The 23196-nt window shown below is 42.3% G+C and overlaps 1 protein-coding gene across 6 annotated transcripts in view; it reads right to left on the bottom strand.

Moving 5' to 3' along the window:
* LOC310822880 (transcription factor COE3-like) overlaps positions 1-21894 on the bottom strand; it is a 71723-nt gene extending 49829 nt beyond the window's left edge. For all 6 annotated transcript variants that reach the window (XM_083695434.1, XM_083695437.1, XM_083695435.1 and 3 more), the window contains exons 1-6: positions 21323-21894; positions 20901-21057; positions 20512-20575; positions 20072-20127; positions 18272-18345; positions 16564-16632 (exon numbers count right to left, since the gene is read on the bottom strand). In XM_083695434.1, the coding sequence (XP_083551560.1) occupies positions 16564-16632; positions 18272-18345; positions 20072-20127; positions 20512-20575; positions 20901-21057; positions 21323-21450 (548 nt within the window). In that variant the 5' untranslated portion in view covers positions 21451-21894. The remainder of the gene's footprint in view (positions 1-16563; positions 16633-18271; positions 18346-20071; positions 20128-20511; positions 20576-20900; positions 21058-21322) is intronic.
* Positions 21895-23196: the final 1302 nt, after the last annotated feature.

The raw sequence follows: 23196 nt of genomic DNA, 5'->3' as shown, positions 1-23196 counted from the left end.
GGTTGCGGGGAGTTTTTGAGTGACAGTGCTGTGTCATAGCATTAACAGTGCAACGAGTGACATGATTTTTTTTTTTTTAAATATGTATTTGTGGTTATGATTTTGGGTTGGGACATACCTTCTTTGCCTAATTGAATACATAAACAGACGCTTTAAATGCATTATACCCTTTATAATTCATGATACTGAATTTGCGGGAGTCCTATCATCTACTGTAGGTGCTTCAAAACACAACCAATTAAACTTTACTTAATAATTAAAGGTAGAAAGTGAGGGTGAAACATGCTTTAAAAACTCTCGGTCCCAGTCGATTACGATGAAACTTTAATAAGCCTGGATAGAGAGCCATAAAAACTGATAGCTCTCTGCCATGAATTATATATCCATATCGATTTTGTTTCTTTGCCATAAGAATCGCAGGTAATCGTATGTTACCACATGTAAAGTGCACCTCTCCGGCAAGGATAAATATTAACCATCAAATATAAATGAGGTGTGTGTGTGCCTTTATGACCAGGCACATGTGGAAGATGAAGAGAGAGAGTGGGGTGTTGAGGTAAAAGTGAAGGAGGGAGGGCCATGGGGAATGGGATAGAAGGTGCCATATCTGACAGTCAGACAGACCCTTAGCAGCGCTAGCATGATATGTAGCCTAGTTAGCGTCACAGAGAGAGGAATAAATATCTCTTTATTATTTGGTTGCCATCATGTCTTTCCTAATAGACAGGCTAGGTGGAGTTTAAACCACATTATCCTCCATGAGACTGTGGTCATTACTCATGAGAGAAGGCTCTGATGTGTGGATGAGGTAGGTCAGGCCTTGTCTTAATGAAAACAAACATGTGAAACACTCGGGGGAGGACTTATTGACACAGGGGCATTTTTAATAGAGACACTACTAAGATATAGTTTGTGGAACACATTGGCTCTATACTCTATATGTTGAGCACATCCACAGCTACTGTAGTTTATGATGTCCTTTTTTCACCATCCCATTCCCAACCCACAGTCTCCTCCAGTCACTCTCTCCCTCTCTCATTGGATTACAACGGACAAATCCATTGAAAAGCTTGTGTGGTCATGCTGTCATTGTCATAGTAGCTGTCTTATGGTATCCACACAGGGGTGAAATGTCACTAACCTGATCACTGTGACGCCCGGTAAAACTGTTATCACCGACACAACCGGCTCACGGCTGGGTTAATTGATAAACTGCTGCTCCACTTCATTAACCAGACACACTAAGCTTAATGAAGAACACAGAGTGACTGTCGCTTTGAATATGTTAATCATGTCTGGACCGCATTACAGGCCACTCCAGTCATCCTCTGTACCTTTGTATCACCACAGGGAAAACCCCACTTCAAACTCTTGACGTTTGTATCAACTAAAGCTATTTGTCTGTATTGAAAAAGAGAGACAGACAAGAGTGGTCCTGGGTGTTATTGAATATAAATATATAATGACCCCCGTGTAAAAAATGCATCATTTGGCCTTTTCCACAAAGACAGTTGTAATATAGCACTAGGTGAGCAGTGCCGTACTTGACGTACACACTGGAGGTGAGGGTGTCAGGGGATAGCTCGCTGGAGCGGAGCAAGAGAGAGAGAGAGAACGAGAGAGAGAGAGAGAGAGAGAGAGAGAGAGAGAGAGAGAGGTAGGAGGTTTTTATTGTTGCTCAGCCCTTCTGCTTAAGTGCACAAGGCTGGGAGGGAGCCGGGACCTCCAGCTCTGACCCCTGCCCATGTATATTTAATAGGCCATCAGTTGGCCCGGGCAGCGCTCTGATCAGGATTCAGAGAGGGGGCTTTGAACACCCCTGTGTATTCCTGAGTGTGCAGCCTCAAGCTGCTCTCCCCAGCTGTGTCGATCCGACAGCACTGTTACACAGGCAGGCACACAGACAAGGTCCTGGCCACTACACTACTACCGTCTAATGATTACAAAGAAAAAACCCAAACCAAAACAATAACAGTTGGTGTATTGTACAGTGGACTACTACCATCTAATGAGGGTAAAAACAGAAAGATAATAATGGTAGGGTATAATACTAGCTCTGTATAACAGGATAACATCTACGGTGTTGCACACTACACATGTCCTTTAATAATGAAACAAAGGCAATCTCACGGTCACTGCACGGTACACAGCTATAACGATTGTTGAAACAAGGCGGCGAACAGAAAGGTGCCACTCGGGTGTCTTTCTTCTTCTAACAAGGTATTACTGCGCTTGGAGTCAACGCTGTGTGTGTGTGTGTGTGTGTGTGTGTGTGTGTGTGTGTGTGTGTGTGTGTGTGTGTGTGTGCAGCTTAACAAGGACGGTTCATTTGACAGGCAATTAGTTTGCAGAGCTGCTATTGACAGGCTAGTCCTTGTGTTTGTTCAACAGCTCTGGGTGAGTTCCACGCTCTCCCCTACGTGACAAAGTACCTCCGACAGGGAGCTCCTGATCTCTGTAGGGGCGCGCTCTGTGAGTGTGTGTGTGTGTTTGTGTGTGTGTGTGTGTGTGTGTGTGTGTGTGTGTGTGTGTGTGTGTGTGTGTGTGTGTGTGTGTGAGGAAAGAAAGGAAAAGACATATAGAACCTACCAAAGAGTCTACAAGGACCACACAAGATCTACATACAACAGCTCCCATACACACATCCCCTAAAACACTTATTAACAAGCCATCCCTCTTTTGTGGAAACCATTGCATTTGTAAAAGCAGCCTAATCAATAGCATTATTTTCACTGGGGATCGAAGTGCCTTAACAGAGTTAATGGAGGAGTGAGGCAGTAAACGCTTACCCTCTCGCTGTCAACAGAGCAGTGGTCCATGCTGCTGCAGCCAAGATGACAGGACAGTCAGCCCCCACCGTGGAACACTGGAACAAAGCATTGTTCAACCAATTGTGGACACACTACTGTACATACAGAAGGTATCCTGCAGGTAGACATATTGTATGGAGTTTCTACTCCCTGCTGTGACCAAATAAGCGTTCTACTGCTCTATAGGGGTCACACATCTCATAGCCATTCTATGGAGTTGTGATGGGGTAGAGTAGGATACAACCAGATGTAGTGTTGTGTAACCTCTATTAGAACTAACACAGACACTGGGCCTGCCCTAACCCAAACATTTTAGGCATAGGGAGATGTTTTTGACTATTGTTGATGTGAGGGAAATATAAACTGAACAATGCCTATACAGTCATTAGCTGTCATCATTCAAGTGACCAACTTAAGATGAAGCACAATCTACTGTCTCACCAAGAGAACAAATTGTCACAGTACTTCAACAAACATGTCTCATTGCTTGCTGTGTTCAACCCAGGACCAGCTGTTACACTGGGGTCTCTAGAAAATGAACACTTATCAGCAGAAGGCAATGTCTTACCACATTCTCCCATATACTGTAGCAGCATATGCTAAATAGCCCTTTAACCACCCAGATGCATAGCTGTAAAATAACTCCCCTGCCTGGGTATCTGTGCCTCCCAGATGGGACCCACACTGTGCCAAACCGCCTCTCCTCAACAGCTATGAACTATGGCATCACATGACCACTGCAGATAGGGGGTCCTTTTCTGTCTCGCCTTGGCACAACGTAGCATCCTAATGCATCATCTGAACCCCTCTGTCAAAGCGTGAGTAAGGCTAGCTAACAGAGAGAGAGAGAGTGGGTGGGGGGTGGCGGCGGGGGACTGCTTTATATGTCCCACGTGTTGAAAGTTCCATTCAACGACAGGAGAACAAAACAGGAGTTTCTCTGATTTAGTCTTGAAAGGTTCTCTGAGAGAGAGAGAGAGAGAGAGAGAGAGAGAGAGAGAGCTGAATTGAACGTTCAGGAGGGTGTGACACTGACATAACTGAAAGAGATTTCATGGGACATTTAGTCATGATTCATTGAGTTATTGGTTTCCGCCCTGTTTTAATCGCTCCTGGCCCGGGCCAAAAAATCTCTGAGGATTCCCGGAGAGCTATTTCTCTCTGCCGTTCAGCAGATTGGAATTTTGTATGCGAGCAGCTCACGTCATTCGAGGCGTCCTTCACAGCTTTAGGGGCCCTAATTCGAACCACATGGATTAAGGGGAAGGGAGGGGAGGGGAGGGGAGGGGAGGGGAGGGGAAGGGAGGGGAAGGGAGGGAAGGGGAAGGGGAAGGCAGCGTCCGGTTACAGACCTCTGCAGAAGGGACATACTCCCATAGGTTGCTGCTACAAGATGGGAATGGTGCATCTCGACAGAGAAACATAACAGATGTAAGAAGTCCCAACATAGCTAAGGCAACACACATTCACATGCAGATAAATATACAAACACATACACACAAATACACATACATATACACAATCACACATGCCCGCTTATAGGCCTGCAATTGCTGTTTGCTGGACATGATGGAAGAATAAGCACCGGTCACTGTAATATTGCTTCCATTTTTCATTGACAAGGATATATATTTCTGCTGTTCCCTACTGACTACACAGCGCTGAACTCCATTTATGAATTATCTGAGACAGGAGTACTCAGAGGAAATTTCAAGGCACATTTCTCCTGACAAGTATAAATATCAATATTGGAATAAATTGTAGATCTGTATCTCTTCACATGGATGCAAAGCAAGTGTGTGTGTGTGTGTGTGTGTGTGTGTGTGTGTGTGTGTGTGTGCGTGTGCGTGTGCGTGTGCGTGTGCGTGTGCGTGTGTGTGTGTGTCTGTGTGAGTGAGTGGGTTAGAGGGGAAGGGTTTTGATTCATTCCGGTACCCTGGTCTTATCCCCCTGAGCCCGCAGGCAGAAATCTGTATGCAGAATTTCATTAGGTGGGAGCTCCACTGACTGACATGTGAGGTACACCTTGCTGTCAACCTGATGAAGTTTACTTACTTCAAATGACAAAGAGACACTTTGTAAACTCCCTTTTCTTTCCCAGGGAGAAGGAGAGGGTGATGATTGAGAATATAATGGAATGTTGAATGTATGACACAACTATCTGTACACAAATATGTCTCTTAGAGAGAAATGCAATCTTCTTGTTAGAACTGACACGGTTGGAAAAAAATCTATCCCCAAATGTTAAGCAGGAGGACACAGCTTCCATAATACAACTGATGGATTTATACTACAAAAATGGATGTTAGTTAACTAACTCCCTAAAGACCACCCCAAAGTGAATGAAAAAGAGACAGTAAAAAAATAAAACTATTTCTAAATCACTCATTAAATGAATGCATTTTGCAAAGATGTCACATTATTTGGATGATTACATATTCATCATACACGAGACATCAGTCATGTCTCCTAAATGCTCCTGGTATGCATACATGGGAAAGTCCTGTCAAACTAACTCTGTTTAGCTGCAGTAGCCTAGCTGCCATCCTGTCTGAGCTTCTGCTGCTACTGATAGATCACTCTTTTAGCCCCCCACCCACCACACACACACACACGTGCACGCGCACGCGCACACGCACACACACACACACACACACACACACACACACACACACACACACACACACACACACACAAAGACCTGTTTACCCCCTTCAATCCTTCTCGGGAGCCTGAGAAATGGCTTAGCATGTGAGGTTACTCAGGTAGCAAAGAGGTCATGACCTTTTGACCTCCAAAGCTGACCCCTCTGACCGGAATGTCATACTTTCTCCTTTCTGAACAGAAAATAACAACAAATCTTATCATGCGTCTCTGTGACAGAAAAGCAAGCCAACTTAGTAATGCGGTTCTAGAACCTTCACAGACTGAACAACCTGCAGATTTCTCTAACATCCGGTTTAACACTTGACAACAGAGTGGTGATGGGGTGTGCGTCATCACCCCCCTTTTGCCCTGATCTCCCTTCTCTCTCTCTCTCTCTCTCTCTCTCTCTCTCTCTCTCTCTCTCTCTCTCCCCTCACCCATCTTTGTGTCCCCAACTTAATAAGCAAGCAAGGGGTAGATTCCCATTATGGAATCTCTGGGAAAGAGCCTTGGATATTTATCCTTCGGTATCTGGGTTCTCCATCTGGAGAAGCCACTCATTCTGCCCCCCTCATCCAATCTCTGTGTGTGTTCTGGTGAAAGCCAGCACTGCTGAGATGGCTTTCACTCTCCACTGGAGACAATGAGATTGGCCAACCTGCTTGACTCTATTCCAATCCTCAACCCCATTTCAATAACATAACAAAAACAGACTGGTGGCACTGAATAAAACATTCTTGTTGCATGGTCTATAAAATACAATAACATAAAAGTGGTTTTATGTGTTAATGAGTTGCCAATTACACACATATAATATATCATGAACATATCATTGAATCAATGGACATTGAACACTTTGTTGCTTAGTGCAAGCATCTCATGTGGTTTCCTCTGTCTCTTTCCTATCAAACCAGTGATGAGTGCTCCAAAAGCAGAGGATATACTTTACACACTAATAAAGTCTACACTGAGGTCAGTAAACTTGTAATCCTTTAAATGTACAGTATTAGTAAAAACAAATCCCAGCAGCTTTACACCATATATACCTCATCACATGAGTTCTGTGCACGTGCATAGGGGCCGAACATAATATGGTGGGAGCATACAAGAAGAAGAGAAAATAAATATGTTAAGAGCACCAGGGTGGACTGGCAAGGCCTCTGCAGGACTATGTCATCACAGGCTCTGTGTCTCCATGGCGGAGACCCACCCGAGGGAAGGGTCTAGTGATTACGGCAGTCTCAGCTTCCCTCTAAGAAAGCAAACCGGAGCTGCAGTCCAAACAAGGGAGGGAGGGAGGGGGAAGGGAGGGATGGAGGGAGGGAAGGAGGGAGGGATGGAGAGCAATGCCATGCAGGCTAAGCTCGGGTTCAACCCTCGCCTCCGACCTGGCTGGTCCAAGCCTGGACCTGGATTAGACCCCAGTCAGCCTCCATCCAGGACAAACAAACAAGCTGCACTTACACAGGGAGGAGAAGGGGCCACCATCACTGAGGAGGGAAGGGAACCCTATTGGCTTTATAACACCATGTAATGAATCCCAGACTGCGGCTGGGCTGGTGAAAATGGAAATATGCCGGCCTGTCCAGTAGGTATAACCCAAGCAGCGACCCCCCCCTGCCCCCAAAACAGATGGGGAGGAATCCCAAAATTGTTCCCTCCCTCCGGGGACATGTGGTTTTCCCCATCATTATATAACTGTAAACTCCTGGATGTCAGAGATTGGGGATAAATTCTTTCAGATGTCCACAGCCAGTGCTTGCCTGCACTGAGATGTGGGGCTAGAGAGTGAGACCTGCTGGATGGGAACAGTTATTTGGCAGAAGGGAGGAAGTCCGAGAGATTAGGACTAACACATGACTGGGAGAAAACAGGATCTTGAGCTAGGGAGCTGTCTTACTCAATACTGAGTGTGGTTCTGTGTCTGTGTGTGTGTGTGAGGGTGGGATAATAAGAGAGAAGGGCCAATTAATATGAAACCACAGGAAAACATATTATTTTAACATACAGAAATCAAGCCGAAGAGCACAGTTTAAACATTCCATTTAAATATCAGACAGGTTTGACCTTTGGCACTTTTACTTTCCCACACTGCAGTACAGATTTAGGCTAATTCAGAAAAGGGCATGGCCCTCCTCCATAAATGACTCCTGACGGAAATGTCGCAATGTAGAACTGTTGGAACCATTTGGTACACAAAAGGGTTCTACATGGAACCAAAAGGGGTTCTTCAAATGGTTTTCCTACAGAGACAAGACACAGGGACTTTTGGTTCCACGTAGAACCTTGTTTTCTTAGGAATTAAGTCAATATTTTAGACCTCAAAACCATCGCCCTTTCATACAATGAAATACAGCACCTTGTCCTCACCTATTTATAACACTGGTTCCTCCATGTTTTTTTCTTCTACGAGAGTATCGAACGCGGTGCTGAACAAGCAGAGGAGTGTTTTTTATTGTAAATCAATACTGATCGATCGGCAGCCAGGGTGTTGAATATGGATCAATATCACACAGTGTGCTGTAGAGGGGAGATCTGATTTCAATTGGCAAGAGGAGCCCGCAGCAGGTTTCCATCAAGCAGTAATTCAAGACATGGGAGCATAAGTCCGATGGATTGATATAGACTTGCCAAGACCTTTCTTGCCACTGAACCAGCACAAGGAAATTTCTGTCATATATCATTAGCCGTGCCGGGGCAGGCTGTGAAGAAGGGGGGGTGGGGGGGGGGGGGGGTGGAGTAGGAGGGGCGAGTTGGGAGTTAAGAGGGGCAAAATATTGTATATTGTTACAATGCAAAGGGGAGACATAATATTGTATGATACATGGTACACTATAATTGTGATTAATCTAATGTTAGTCCATACAAACATAAAAAATGAAGATAATTTGACACACTATAGATGTGTCAACATATTTTTAAATTATTTTCACTGCAATGTGGTCCTGCTTGATGTAGCTTCTGGGGCCGATTAGGAGGTCAGCTTCTGATACATACTATAAGCTGTTATTCATTTAAAATACAAATGTCTTTGAGTGAAACTGGTGAATGTTTAAATATTTTCATTGATGTTATCAAATAAATGTCTGTTATAGCCACGTTTTGTTTTATTTCAGAACAATTAGAAACAGACCTTTAAGCGGAACACACATGTACACACATGAATGAAGATGTTCAAAAAGTGGGTCATTTCTTACATGCATCACATCTACGTGATCCACAGGAGAGGCACTGTTCCAAATGACAGCATTGTGAAACAATAAAAACAGAACTATACTTAGGAATTACTTGTCACTTATAATAAATGACATTGGTTCAGGAAGGTTTTCTCTGAGGCTTTTTGCTGGGATACATGGCGGGCACCCCTGGGGCCATCGGTGCAGCCAGTGGACCAACCAACTCGTTTCCCCAAGGTAACTGAAGACCCCATCCCAGAATTCCTTCATCTTTGTCCTGTGACCTCACACCAGCGGGAGCGGCACTATGTCCAATGCAATCCTCCCCAACCACTTCCCATCCTAATCTCGCCCCTTGTCACACACTACAAATTGCTACATTCAGAAAATGGAAATAGATTGAGGTGGGGATGGACGGTAGGAGAGAGGGTGGGAGAGAGTGAGGGAGGGAGGAGGGAGGAAGGGATGGAGGGAGGGAAGAAGAGGAGGGAGGGAGGGAGGGAGGGAGGGAGAGAGTGAGGGAGGAGGGAGGGAGGAGGGAGGGAGGGAGGGAGGGAGGGAGGGAGGGAGGGAGGGAGGGAGGGAGAGGAGGGGAGTGCGCATCGACGACCAGTCCAATAAGAAAAATACTTGAGGAGAGAGAAACGACTGGGGAGATCCCAGCGAGGAATCACTTCACGGTGGACATATTGATCTGATTTACCAAACCCCGACTCTAATGCGAAACAAATGGCGTGGGCGTGAACTGGTACTTAACCATAAAACCCCAGCATTACCCCGTCTCCGATGAAATACCACATATATCCCTCATCAGGGTCTAATGTGCTGTTTTACGGCCAGCTACGAATGAGGTTGACCCAACAGTTTGTTTGACAATTAGGGGAAACCTAATAAGGATTGAATGGGAGTGAGAACATGCCAAAAGAAAGAAAGGAGACCCTTTTTCACAAGAATGAAAAAAGAAAAACTGTTTCAGTGTGTGACTGTGACCTAAATGTGATTCATACAATCTGGTGCTGTTTGAAAAAGCTCTTGCGTCATTAAAACTTTAAGAAACCAAACAATGTCTCCAACAAAAGCTAAAAAGTTTAATTAGAGATGTTAAATATTTGAGGTTGAAAAACATCTTTTATTTAGGTTATATTAGATGCTCAATCATGTGAGACTCTCCAAATTCACTATTGCCATTTGTGCTTCACAGAAATTCACTTCAAATGAATTAAATTCTCACTGATTGGTTTTTATCATTGTTTGTAGCACTTACAATAAGAATGATATCTTAAAAAGTCAAAAGATGTAATGGTAGACCACAATAAAACTGTACCAAGTACAAAAAATGTTGCTCATAAAGATTGTCAATACAGTGTGTGTGTGTGTGTGTGTGTGTGTGTGTGTGTGTGTGTGTGTGTGTGTGTGTGTGTGTGTGTGTGTGTGTGTGTGTGCGTTTGTGTGTTAGGGCCAGTGTTGCTCTTGGCCCAGCCTTCATCCCATCAACCCAGCTCTGGCCTTGTTTCTGTCAGCACAGAGAACCAGGGGAGTAGAGAGAGGGGGGGAGAGAAGGGGAGAGAGGGAGGAGGAGGGGAGAAGAGGGGGGAGAGGTTGTCTCCACGGACAGATGGACTGCTCTTTCTCAACACATGTGGAACCATGTTTCGTCTTTCACTGCCGTCAAGCTGGAGCCGAATCCGTCGCTCTGTTGGCTCAGACCAGCTCCTTGTATCGCACACCTCTCTCTTAAACACAAACTCCCTCACACACACACACACACACACACACACACACACACACACACACACACACACACACACACACACACACACCCACACACACACACACACACACACACACACACACACACAAACAATTCTGTCTCTGCAGTACACACATGTTAAAGTCATCACCCCTGCTCAGCACTAGTAAAGCACAACACCCCCGTCTCCTCTGCTGTTGTCAAGTCTGTGCCATTACTGTAGCTGATGCCACCTGGGAATCCTACCCCAGTGAGGTGGCTCTCCCCTGGGAACTGCCAGACACCACGTTACGTTCAGACACCACTCATGTGAACCCAAACATGAGAGCATCATTTGGAAAATATCATTTATACTGTGTGTCTTTGTACGTGTCTTGACATTTACAAACTGCGATAAAACCGACACGAGGGAGGAGGGAATAGAAAGCGGAGCAGAATAATTTTTAGGTAATGTTTTGCTTAGTGAGTGAACGGTATTACCCAATCCTGGGATTGTTGAAGCAATGGGATAGAGAATCTGGCTCTGGGGCGGCAGTGGGTCTGGGTTTCATTTTTCAGCAAGTGCAAGCCAACTGAGGGCTGCCAAGTACAGCTTTCGCTCTCAACACTTCCTTCTCTTCCTACTCTGGCTGGAGAGGAGACAGGCTTCACTCAAACATCACTCTGGTCCAGGCAAGGGTGGCCAGTTTCGTCTCCCGTTTCTCAACGGGTGTCAAAAACTCACATCTGTCACATGAATTACATTGAAAACAGCCATAAATAAACTAAAACGCAGGGATTGAAATATTGTTGAGGTATGTACATGAAAAGTGTGGGTGTGCATGTGTGTACGTGTGTACATGCATGCATGTGTGCCTGCCGTGTGTGTGTGTGTGTGTGTGTGTGTGTGTGTGTGTGTGTGTGTGTGTGTGTGCCCACATCTCCCAAAGGCAGCAACTTTAATCGACTGCACTGTAGTACTTCAAAACTGCACGCTCATCATCCAGCCTGTGAAAGCCCAGCTCCTCTAGTCAACAGTATGACTCAAACGATCCAGGAGCAACACTTCCAGCTTTCAACATAAAACAACAGCACTGCTATGACCCCTGACCCCTGCATTGCATCATTCTCACCTATGATGGTATGAGTGCAGGAGAGAATGAATAAATATCACTACACATGCAGTATTAATTACCCTCAGCAGACGCTGTGAAAACATGTCATTTAGGTACATTAATAAACAGACCTTTCTATGCAGGTTATCAAAACACTGCCTGGCTGAAAACACACCCTGTTTTCCATGGCTGATGTGTAATTAAAATGGTTTTAGAAATCCTCCCTGACAGGCCTGGGCGGCTTAGCCAAACATGTAAATGACATTAAAGGAGACAATGAATTTAATTGTATTTAATATCCCCTTTTCCCTGATTCTCATTTATATGGCATTTCCTGAAGAAAGAGCTGACCTTATAAATACTGGCATTTCTTCAGCTTTTGGGAAGTAATCACACGTTCTCCAAAAAAACAGATGGAGAACACAGCAGCAGTTCTCTTATCGATTGCGTAGTAGAAGAAGAGAGGGAAACCACAAGTGAGATGGTCAAATGTCTTTTGTCGCTGATGATAAACAATTCCACAACAAGCAAGGGCACTGTGGGAAATGACCCCGTAGGTGTTTCGTAAATTAACAATAACGCCATGTCATTTAGAGACTGCCGCTTGCTAATGAGCGACATAACGAAAAGCTAAGCAAAATTTGCATTAGGCCAATATTTAATTGCATTAACATGCGAACAGGTGCAGAGAGGCCTTTTTAAATGAGCTAAATTAATAAAAAACCTCCCACAGCACAACCATGTGTGCTGACCAAAAAGAAAAGAAAAAAAGAGAGATTAAAACAAGTCAATGTCATGAATTATTCAGTGGCTGGGCAACACTCCAAAGGTCATCGCCTTTTGACCTTTGTGACAGGAAGTGAAAGGGAGTGCGGTTGAAGCTGGAATAAATGGAGCTGACATGTTGTGGTCTGGTCCACAGTCCCTCTCCGAATCAGAGCGTAAATTGACATGGATGTTAAGCCGTATGAACATACATTTGGTTCAAAATTCATGTATGGGCAGCACACACTCTCTCCCGCTACCCTCACATAATTTGCTGCATCTCCTCAGTGAGACACATGACCCTTGAACTTTGACAGCCAGAATGAGTACATTTCTCTCCTTTTTCCAACCCCCTGTGTACCTGCCTTCTTATTACAAAATCCATGCGTAAGCCTGCGCAATGTATCTAATCTTTCAAAGGAGAGAAGACAAAGTCAATAATGTGAGAGAGTGGAGATAGATACCAGCCAGTGGAGTCATCACAAATTGAGTTATGTTTGGCTTGCCTGGCTCTATGCATACTGTAAATGGGGGAAACCACCTAATCAGATATTGGGCACCTCATCACTATAACTCGCAGGACTCAAATTATGGGCTGAATAAACCTACGCCCCCACTTACTTTAAGGCGCCATTAGCGTATAGATGTGACAGCCATTCTGCCAGTGACTTCATCAGAGGGAAGATGTGATTGTAACCAACTGCAAAGTGCTGTTGTCATAGCAATAAAGGTACAATTAGCTGCAAAATTAAATAACAGTATTGTTTGTCTCTGCCAAAGCTAACAGAGTTTCCAACATTCTCATTTCCCTTATAATAAGGCACTTTATTAGGTACACCTTGCTAGTACCGGGTTGGACCCCCTTGCCTTCAGAACTGCCTTAATTCTTTGTGGCATAGATTCAACAAGGTGCTGGAAACATTCCTCAGGGATTTTGGTCCACATAAAGGGATGGACATGGTCAGCAACAATACTCAGGTAGGCTGTGGCGTTTAAATGATGCTCAATTGGTACTAAGGGGCCCAAAGTGTGCCAAGAAAATATCCCCCACACCATTACACCACCACCACCAACCTTTGAGTTACTGTTGCCTTGCTCTCACCTCGAACCAGTCTGGCCATTCTCCTCTGACCTCTGGCATCAACAAGGCATTTTCGCCCAGAGAACTGCCACTCACTGGATATTTTCTCTTTTTCTGACCATTCTCTGTAAACCCTTGAGATGGTTGTGCGTGAAAATCCCAGTAGATCAGCAGTTTCTGAAATACTCAGACCAGCCCGTCTGGCACCAACAACCATGCCACGTTCAAAGTCACTTATATGACCTTTCTTCCCCATTCTGATGCTCAGTTTGAACTTCAGCAGGTCGTCTTGACCATGTCTACATGCCTAAATGCTTTGAGTTGGTGCCATGTGATTGGCTGATTAGATATTTGCGTTAACAAGCAGTTGAACAGGTGTACCTAATAAAGTGGCCGGTGAGTGTACGTAGGCAAGGACCAATGGAACATGAAACATAATACTTTTCTTTTATAAAGCAAATATACTGTCTTTCCCCAGAGATATTGAAATGATCTCTTTCTCTCTCTCTCTCACACACACACACACACACACACACACACACACACACACACACACACACACACACACACACAACAAAAATAGAAACTTTCTTTCTCCAAAAATGAGCATGAATAATGTAATAGCATCAAAAGTCAGTTGTAAAATATTTAAACATCCACCAGTGCTGAAACTTTGTGACAGCTGTTAAAGTGACAGTCCATAGGCCTATCAAGTAAACTTCATGATTCTTCCTCTTCACAAATATGACTTAAAAATCTGTATCAAACTCTGAGAGAAAATAGGGTAAACAGATGTCTGGCTTCACCACAGGAAAATAGGACACATTAGGAATGATAAGTTTCCCAAACTCCGTCGGATATGCCAGATTCCTGGGAACGCCAGTTAATGTCTTGCTAGATGCCAGCTAGCTGTGTGCGCTTTCCCCTCCTACCATCTGGGAAAATGTTACAGTGAAAGCCATCAATGATTCACTCCAAATCTGTTTCTCAAGGTTCCGCCATGCTACTGTTTCTCTAGGAAATGTGGCAGAGTTACTGTAGTTAGTTTTCACCCTGTAATGTGGGTAGATGATGAGACATGCCTGATTCAACCCTCAGAACTCTCTCTCCTCTGTTTAAGTCACTCAACTCTGGTCTCCCGGATTTAGAATAATCACATTTAGCCAACAGCAACCGCAGTACAGGTGCCACTCATCATTTGCATGAGAAAATGACATATGCACTGTAACTAAAGTGACTGTAATATACACAGATGTTAACTGAAAGTGTACCCATATGTTCAGTGGAAATGGCCAGATCCGTAGTGGTAAAAGCAGAGACTTTTGAATGTGAGTGCAGTGTGTAGTGCACTGCATGCCAGTGATTGTGTGTTAACTCTGTAGCTCCACGGCGACCCTCTCTAGTCTGCAATGCTCTCCCAGTCACAGGGAGGTATCGTGGGGCTGCTTGGGTAAACTGACGGCCTCATAGTTACGACATGGAGACAATGGGAGGGCCTAATGAGGAACATATGCTTTTGTGATTCAACAGACCCGCTCATTGTGCTAGGAAAGGGATACTCTACTCCTATTCAATCTCGTCACAATGAAAATCTGAGCCTTTTCACTCAACCCAGTGAGATTACAATATATATCCGCTTCTTTATTTTTCTTTATTCCTTTTTTACTTTAATTCTCCATGTGTTCATTTTGCTGGTGTACTTGTGTTACATGTTTCTGTCCCACCGATTTAAGAACAATATAGTGAAACTCAATGCAATAAAGGCGGTGAACCTGTACAAAGCAAACATGATAGCAATGGATATGAACTAAACAATGTAGATATCCCACTTTACAGTATATCTCAATATACTTTCTTTTATAGTTAACACTATAAATTCTTCATCAGCAAATACATTAGACTAGCCTTAGACTACATTAGACTATTAGATTAACCTTGTGAGAGACTTGGTGAAAGTGCTCTATTTTGTTAATCACACTCATACAACATTGTCCTGGGTAGCTCAATATATCACATACATAATGATGTGTATATGGAACAACATAACGTTCTGTATAACAAAATAAAACATTTCTCCTATAGGCTAGAGTCAGATAGCAGATAGCAGAGAGCACTAGCTCAATACAGCTCAATCACCAACATAATTCTGCTTACGTGGAATAACATAATGTTTATGTTCTGTACATAATACACATCTCTCCTAGCAGGCTTCAAAGCAGATAGCAGATACCAGTGGTAGCTCTCTCATAATCCAGTCAGGCATCCAGAGCAGCTCCTACTTCCTGATGCATGAGAAGCGGCTGGAGTGGCGGCAACAACTGCTCAGGCCTATTTGATTACTAATAAGAGAGTTGTCCCCCCTGTCAGATACCAGGCATTCTCTGCTAAGCAAACAGTGATTCCGGCTAGTCAAATATTAGCATTGCTGTCTCTCCCCACTCCATGGTGAGAGTTACACTGGACTCAACACTGAGGATGCCCTATATAAACATACATGCACACACGCACATGCACACATACACACACACACACACACACACACACACACACACACACACACACACACACACACATGTTCAGTTTTCAGCTGTGAGACTGAGTTGTCTATGATAAACAGTTACACTGTTAGAAATAGCAGCAAAGATGCCATACCTTATGTACCCTGATTAGAATAGAGTGAGTTCAGTATCATACACACTAACCCTAACCCACACTACTCCCCTAAAGCTTCAGAATAATATTACTATGAAAAGTTCATTTGTTTTACAACAGACCATTGACCTTACTAACAATCTAAGCATATCCTAAACGTATAGAAGAGAATGTCCAATAACAAAGAAACAGCTAACAACTGAATAACTAGACTAAACAAAGCCAAATCCTGCCAAGTTCTTCTTAGCTTATAGCTCATTAGCAGTATTCCCTTAATGATGCACCACTGATTGAAACACCTGTGATTGAACGAACTCCTCCAGGTGGTGACCGCCCCCTCGGAGCACACACAGGTACCTGGGAAACACTCCCCTCAACGACTCACACAGAAATCACCTTCACTTCCCATAACACAGAGTGGACCATAAGGTTGAACTCAGCCCACCTGTGCGCCCAAAACTCCAGAGACTTCTGAGTTCTCACTCACTCACTATCCCATCAGTGCACAGCAGTGCTTAAGACTGACTCTAACACAGGTGTCAACCTCAGAGGGAAGGGGAGGGGAGGGGAGCAGAGGAGTAAGGCCTACCTGTCGATGATCACAGGGTCTGAGGGAGTCTCGTTCCTGTTGCCACAGCTTTTCTTGTCACAACACCGGCTGTGGAGTAAATAAAGAATGGTTAGAAATCACAAGATTTTGGCTGTGGACTGTAGGCTACATAAGAACACAGTAGACAGACCATCAGAAAAATGACTAGCACTTTCTATGTGGAAAGCACTGTTTGAACATTGTAAAAGAAGAGAAGAATGGATTGAAATTTGCCTACATGATATTTACCATTTCATTGATGCTTATGGATATTAAAACATTGAAAAAACATGTTGTGGTGTTTGCCTTAGCATTAGAGGTGTGTGTGTGTGTGTGTGTGTGTGTGTGTGTGTGTGTGTGTGTGTGCGTATTGAGGAATGGGCCAGGAGGCAGGGGAGTCACTTCTCACAGCTTCAGCTTTTGTTTACCTCTAATTGCCAAGCTGCTATTTCTGGGGAGATGCAAGATGCCACCCTCAACCAATATTTCTGTGGGGCATTTATCAATTACAGCCTCAAAAGCACTAATCTATCCTCTCCGCCACATGTTTCCACCATATTTTCCCTAAGCCTCATACCTCTAGTTCTTTGATTGGAGCTTTAATTAAAACTGAAATGAAACACAAATACACTGCTGCTGCTGCTGCTGCTGCTTCCATTTGAAATGAAAACGTATACGTGAATAATGGCCACATATCTAAATGAGATTGATTAACGCCATATGGCAAGGGAAGAAAGACGAAAATACTTTTAAATGGCTACTGTGATTTTAAGCATGGGCTCTATTCAGTCAAATAACATGTGTATTTTCAGTGTTATGTTGTGCAACACACTATAGAGATACAGTAGGCTGAGTAGAATTGACTATGCTCCTACATAGTAGAGCAATGTACTTCCAAACATTATGTTTTAAGCAAAACAATGGATACTCTCAAGCTACTCATAGAACAATTTCCTCTTTGGATGATGATGAAGCGGTTTATGTAGCCTTTTATGTCACAGTAAAATGCACTTTCTCATTGATACAAAAATTACCACTGGAGCGCAAGCATATTCTACGTGTCAGAGGTAAGTGATGGATGCATGTATAAATTGAGCGTGAGTGATGAGTGTATGGATAGAAAAAGACTAAATTCTCAGTTCTCAGTTGCTGCACTTGCTCTCAGTCTCAACCAACAACTTGAACAATGTACCAGTGCAACAAAGGGAGGGTTAACCGACAGTATCCAAATTCAATTCTCACAAAGCTCACGCTGAGCTCAACAATAACAACAAAAGAGATTTTTCCTTTTAGTATCAATGACACCGTTGAATGGCAGCGGAACATGAGAGCTCAAGATTTACGTGGGTAAATGAAGCTAAAAAACTCACTGGTCACTGATGACAGGTGGGCTCAACTAAGATCTTATTCCAGTATTGAGACACAACACTCATTGGCATCAAACTAAAAACTATGAGACTTCATTGACTTCATTAATATCATTGCAAGGCCTACTACAGCATAGCAAATATGGGTTTTGGAATGTTATAGACAATGTTTTCTTGGGTTGCGTAAGACCTTTAAATAAGCCTGTCTTTTTGCATTGAATGATATGTCATATGAAGAGTGTAAAAACTCAGTCTTGTATATAAAATGTAGAGAATACCCCACAAATACAATACCTTTTCATCAGCTCTAAAAGATACAGTTTATGAAAAAAGAAGCTTACCTGCACATAATTTCATGCGTAAGAAGAACTCTGCACATTTCAGGGTTCTTGTCTTGACCCTCATATATAATCGCCTTTGAGAGAAAATGACACACAATTATGTACCGTAGATTAACTGAATATATATATATATATATATATATATATATATATAGATATATAGATATATAGATATATATATATATATATATAGATATATCTATATCTATATCTATATCTATATAGATATAGATATATCATATGAATTAAAAACAGAACAATCGAAAAACCCTTGTCCAAAAACAAAATATGTGAATCTGCCATTTTTTTGTCCAATATTTATTTAATAATATGAATAATAATAATAATATGCTACTACCAATAACCAGTGTTGTTGTTATTATTGTTATTATTATTATTATTATTATTATTATTAGTAGTAGTAGTAGTAGTAGTAGTAGTAGTAGGAGTAGGAGTAGGAGTAGTATTATGACATATTTGTCATATTTCAGTTATAACACATTATATTTTAACTCGTTGCCTCTGAGAGTTTTTCAGAAGGGACGGTCCAATAAAGTGGCATCAATATGGTTATAATATGTGGATATTTGGGGGAAAGTGTTAATGGGCAATCTGTTGTTTATTTTGAGCTGCTAACAATAATCTTTCTGTGGATAAAAAGCGGTGTCTGGCGGCACGGTTGAATAATTTTTGAGCATTGGCTGAAACAGATGGTATGGAGCTATCAGTTCTGCCGCTCTCCCTCCCTCCGTCCCTCCCTCTCTCTCTTATGAGGAGAAGAAACTGCTCTCTACTATTGAACCTATAGGTTTACCTATCGCAATAACACCCATGTTATGGCACTTATTGCTCTTATCAAACTGAAGAAATGTTGTTGTTTTTTAAAAAACAGTAGCAGTAAAACATAATGCCCTATATAATGTATGACTGTGATAAAAAAACTACAAAATTACTATGTAACATTTTCACATTGTATTCTTAATGGGATGGGACCCCACTCGACTTTTGATGACTCTGTTGTTGTTTGTTGAGCACCGGGAGATTATCTATATTGGTTTGATTTATGTCGCTCTCTATTTGCAGCTGCAGAAACAGAAATCCATAAACTGCTTGTTCTGCATCATTGACTCGGATCATTCGCAGAGGAATTTTCCCTCAGAGTGGTGGAGGTTTTAACGGCTCTATTCTGATGGTTCTGCGAGGCTATAATCCGCGGTAAATTAGTGGTAATAATAACATACATCAACCGTGAAAAAAATCTAGAAAAAGGCCATATCTTTGTGAGTTGATTAAGGTTACATTTCATAAATATAAACTGCTTAAATAACGTGATGATTTCAGGAGCTCTCTCTAAAGAATATGTATAGTTTATATTTAATAAGCAGTAGGCCTGTGATAGGTTTTAAAGTAAATCCGTATTTTCAATAAGCCTATGGCAGATATTGTTGCATGTAAAATATACACTACAAAACATAGTTCTCATTTTCAACGCATAGAAATGAATTAATGTTATTATATGAACACAGCTATATGCCTACGGCAGTGGAGATGAATTTGACCTTAAAAAGCCGTGCAATATGACATCACTAAACGTAGTGAAAATTCATAGTCTACTCTTATTAAATAATGTTATTAGGTAATGTGTTCTCATTTTGAGTGACTGCATGTGGCAAACACATCTCAAAAACGTATGTTCCATAGTGATTTGCGCAGTTTAAGATATACAGGTGAAGGAGAAGCAGTGTCTCTAAAGTAAGCAATTGCAAGTGGTACGTTATGAATACAGTAACTATATCTTACCACTTTCGTCATGGAATCGATTAATCGTATGAAAAGATCCTGTTCTGTTCTGACGCCTAGGGGGTGAAAGATGACAGGTTAGGACAAGGCATAGGGATGGACATGAGGTCCATTTATTATAGCATAAAATACAAATCTATTGGTTTAGAATACTGAGGAATTGTAAAAGTATAAGCCTATATGAAATATGCGTCTTTTTAATCTAGAAATACAAACAAGTATAAAGCAATAAAACTCTTTGTAAATGATTACATTGGTATCATTATAGTTTCATTATTTGTATTATGATTATGATTATTATTGTTGTTGTTATTTTTATTGTTATTATTATTGTTATTTTTGTAATAGTTGTTATTATCATATCTTCGTTTTATACAGTTTTTTTTTATTTCTTTCAAAAGAAAACAAGTAGTAAATATAATAATCATTGTTTCACTCACCATTGCTGTACAATAACTGTAGTTTGTAATGTATCCCATTGTTCGTTTTTTCATTGTTTGGTTCCTGAAAATAATCAGCAAATATTGAGGTAAAGGTCAGTTGAAAATCTATGTTATACTGGTCAGTTGCAAATCTATCTATCTATCTATCTATCTATCTATCTATCCATCTATCTATCTATCTAGTGCATTTCAAGAAGAAAACATTTTTCAAAAAATCTGAAATTAACTCCGACAACCACTCTCCTGTCATCAACGAATGGAGTTAAAAATCGATAATGCACGTGACTCCCCTTATTGACGCGCCGCCATTTCAAAGTACACAAACTTAATTTCAGTACTATGCAAATAATGACATTTAATAGGCGATTTCTTCAGATGGCTCTTACTTTATCTTTCTCCACAAAGTCCACATAAGCTGTCCTTTCGATCTCCACTGGTTGCCCCTGTCTGTCATACAGCGCTAGCACGAAATGGAAAAAATTGGATTTTCTGAGGTTGGAAGGCGGCTGCTTTTCATAATGTGCCCGTGCCAAGCCAACACCGCTGCGGGGAGAAAACAAGAGACCATCTCGGTTAAGTATCAGACACGGGGGATAAATGATGGAGCTGATGAAAACATTGGAGATACGGAAGCACGTTTTGGGTACGAGAGATTTCTTGATTTGTCACAATAAGGGTAATCTGATGTAATGAACTAGGGGAAAGACGAAGGGGGGCATTGGGAGGCCGTAATTGATACAGACTATTGAGGGGATTGTGGGTCGATATGAGAAATGCGTGAGAAAATCAGATGATTTGGCATGCGTACCTTTGGGCGGCTGTGTTCGCATCCACCACCCCAGCTGTGTGCAACCACGAGCGGACTGAATTCAGCCCCAGCGGTTCTTCCTTCATCGTCGTCCCACCCCGCGGTATTGTTTCCTGAATCCCAAACATTTTGAACAATTTACGCAAAGACCCTCCTGTGAAATTGGGTAAATAAACGTCCAAACGTGTTATCCTTTAGGGTTTACAGGAGAAGTCGTAAGTGCCGTATCAGCCTTGCGAGGGAAAACCCGGTCCACAGGTATTGCTTCCCTCTTCAGTCCGTCCTGGGTTGCAACGATGTGAACAATTCTCAAAGTACTCTACTTTAGTTGGAGTGGTATCCACAGACTAGAAAAGTGAGTTGTTCAAGAGCCTAGGATTTTTTTGCAGCTATTGTTCCTTTTCTGTTTAGCTAGTCAAAAATCGATGGTTGTTGTTTATGTTTGGGTGATGCTCTCAAAGTGGTAACATCCCTGAAGCACCGCATCCAAAACCTTCAGGACACTGTTGAATAACCCACTCCTGAAAAGGTGCAGCTTCTCCACAAGACAAACACACGCAGGAGCTGATCAGCGTGGAGGTGTTCCCGGTACACAGGAGAGGTGGATAAGGGGCCTTTCGCGACGTGCAGGATAGATGGGAACATGCAAAACTAAGCCCTCTTTCCCCGAGGACTGAAATATTTCCCGGGAGCCAAAACTCTAAACCCACGGGAGAGGCTGTGTCAGAATATGACGCTCATGGGGCGTACCTTTTACCATATATGGAGCTCTGACGGTTCCTGTCAAGCAGTGGCGCTTAACTATACGACTGCAGCCTAATAGGAGCAACCTGAGAACACTCGCTCGCTCTACTTTCCTCTCGCAATGTGGTGAGTTAATTTTTTCAAAGATATATACAAATTCAACGAGGTGTAACCATCACACAAGATCTGGTCATTACAAAAAAGCATAAGACAAGCAATTGTCATGTATTAGGCCTAATATGAACGCATGTTTCAAGTTGTGGAATTTCTATGTTTGATTAGTTGTACACCTTACATGCCTATATTTCAGTTAGGCCTATAGTATTAATTGTATTATGAGACAACATTGATACAGTATATGACTGACAGTTCACTATAATGTAACGAAACAAGCCTTTGCATATAGGCCAATAGCCAACATTTCATAAATGACAGGTCTCAAGTTACTTACTTACTTTCTTTACCTTTATACGTAAAGGCTACTCGGCAATAGAATGCTTCCAATCGAAAATATCATTAGGCTATCTAGGGGTTTATCATTACGCCATATAGGATTTAAATTAAATTTAATATATTTTACTGTGTGGTGAAAGTAGAGCAAATTACATAATATTAGGCTATACCAAAAATACGTCTTCTGGTTCACTCTCTGTAAAAAGGAGCTTCTAGCGATCAAGGGGACAACAAACGTTTCAATGGTCGTAGTGTGAGTTAAACATTGTGAGTTTAGAATTTGTCTACTCTGCATGGACGTCTAACTGAGCAAATTATATCAGGCCTATATGTAATTTCTCCTCAAAAGTCAATACAGATTCACAAACCTGACCTCTTTTTGTGTGAAGAAGATCCGGACTGCATGACGACATAAAACAAACTTGGGGATAATTATGGTATTGTGTCTTCCTTTCACCCTACACGCCCTAATCTGTAGTGCAATAATGGTTTTTGATGAATTTTGAGAGAAAGCCCCATCGCCTCATTGAGGGTGACTAAGGGAGGGGTGGGTGAGAGGAAGCGAGATTTGTTATCTATCCTGAGCAATATAGCTGGTGCAGGGTTAATAGCAGCTGCCAAAGATAAGTGAATTATAAGATGTTGCTTTCACCTCTTCTCAAGATCTATTGCCTTTA

This window comes from Argentina silus (assembly GCF_951799395.1).
Source record: "Argentina silus genome assembly, chromosome: X".
Taxonomy (NCBI): domain Eukaryota; kingdom Metazoa; phylum Chordata; class Actinopteri; order Argentiniformes; family Argentinidae; genus Argentina; species Argentina silus.
The sequence above is the reverse complement of the archived record's forward strand: the minus strand, read 5'-3'. Positions and strand labels throughout refer to the sequence as shown.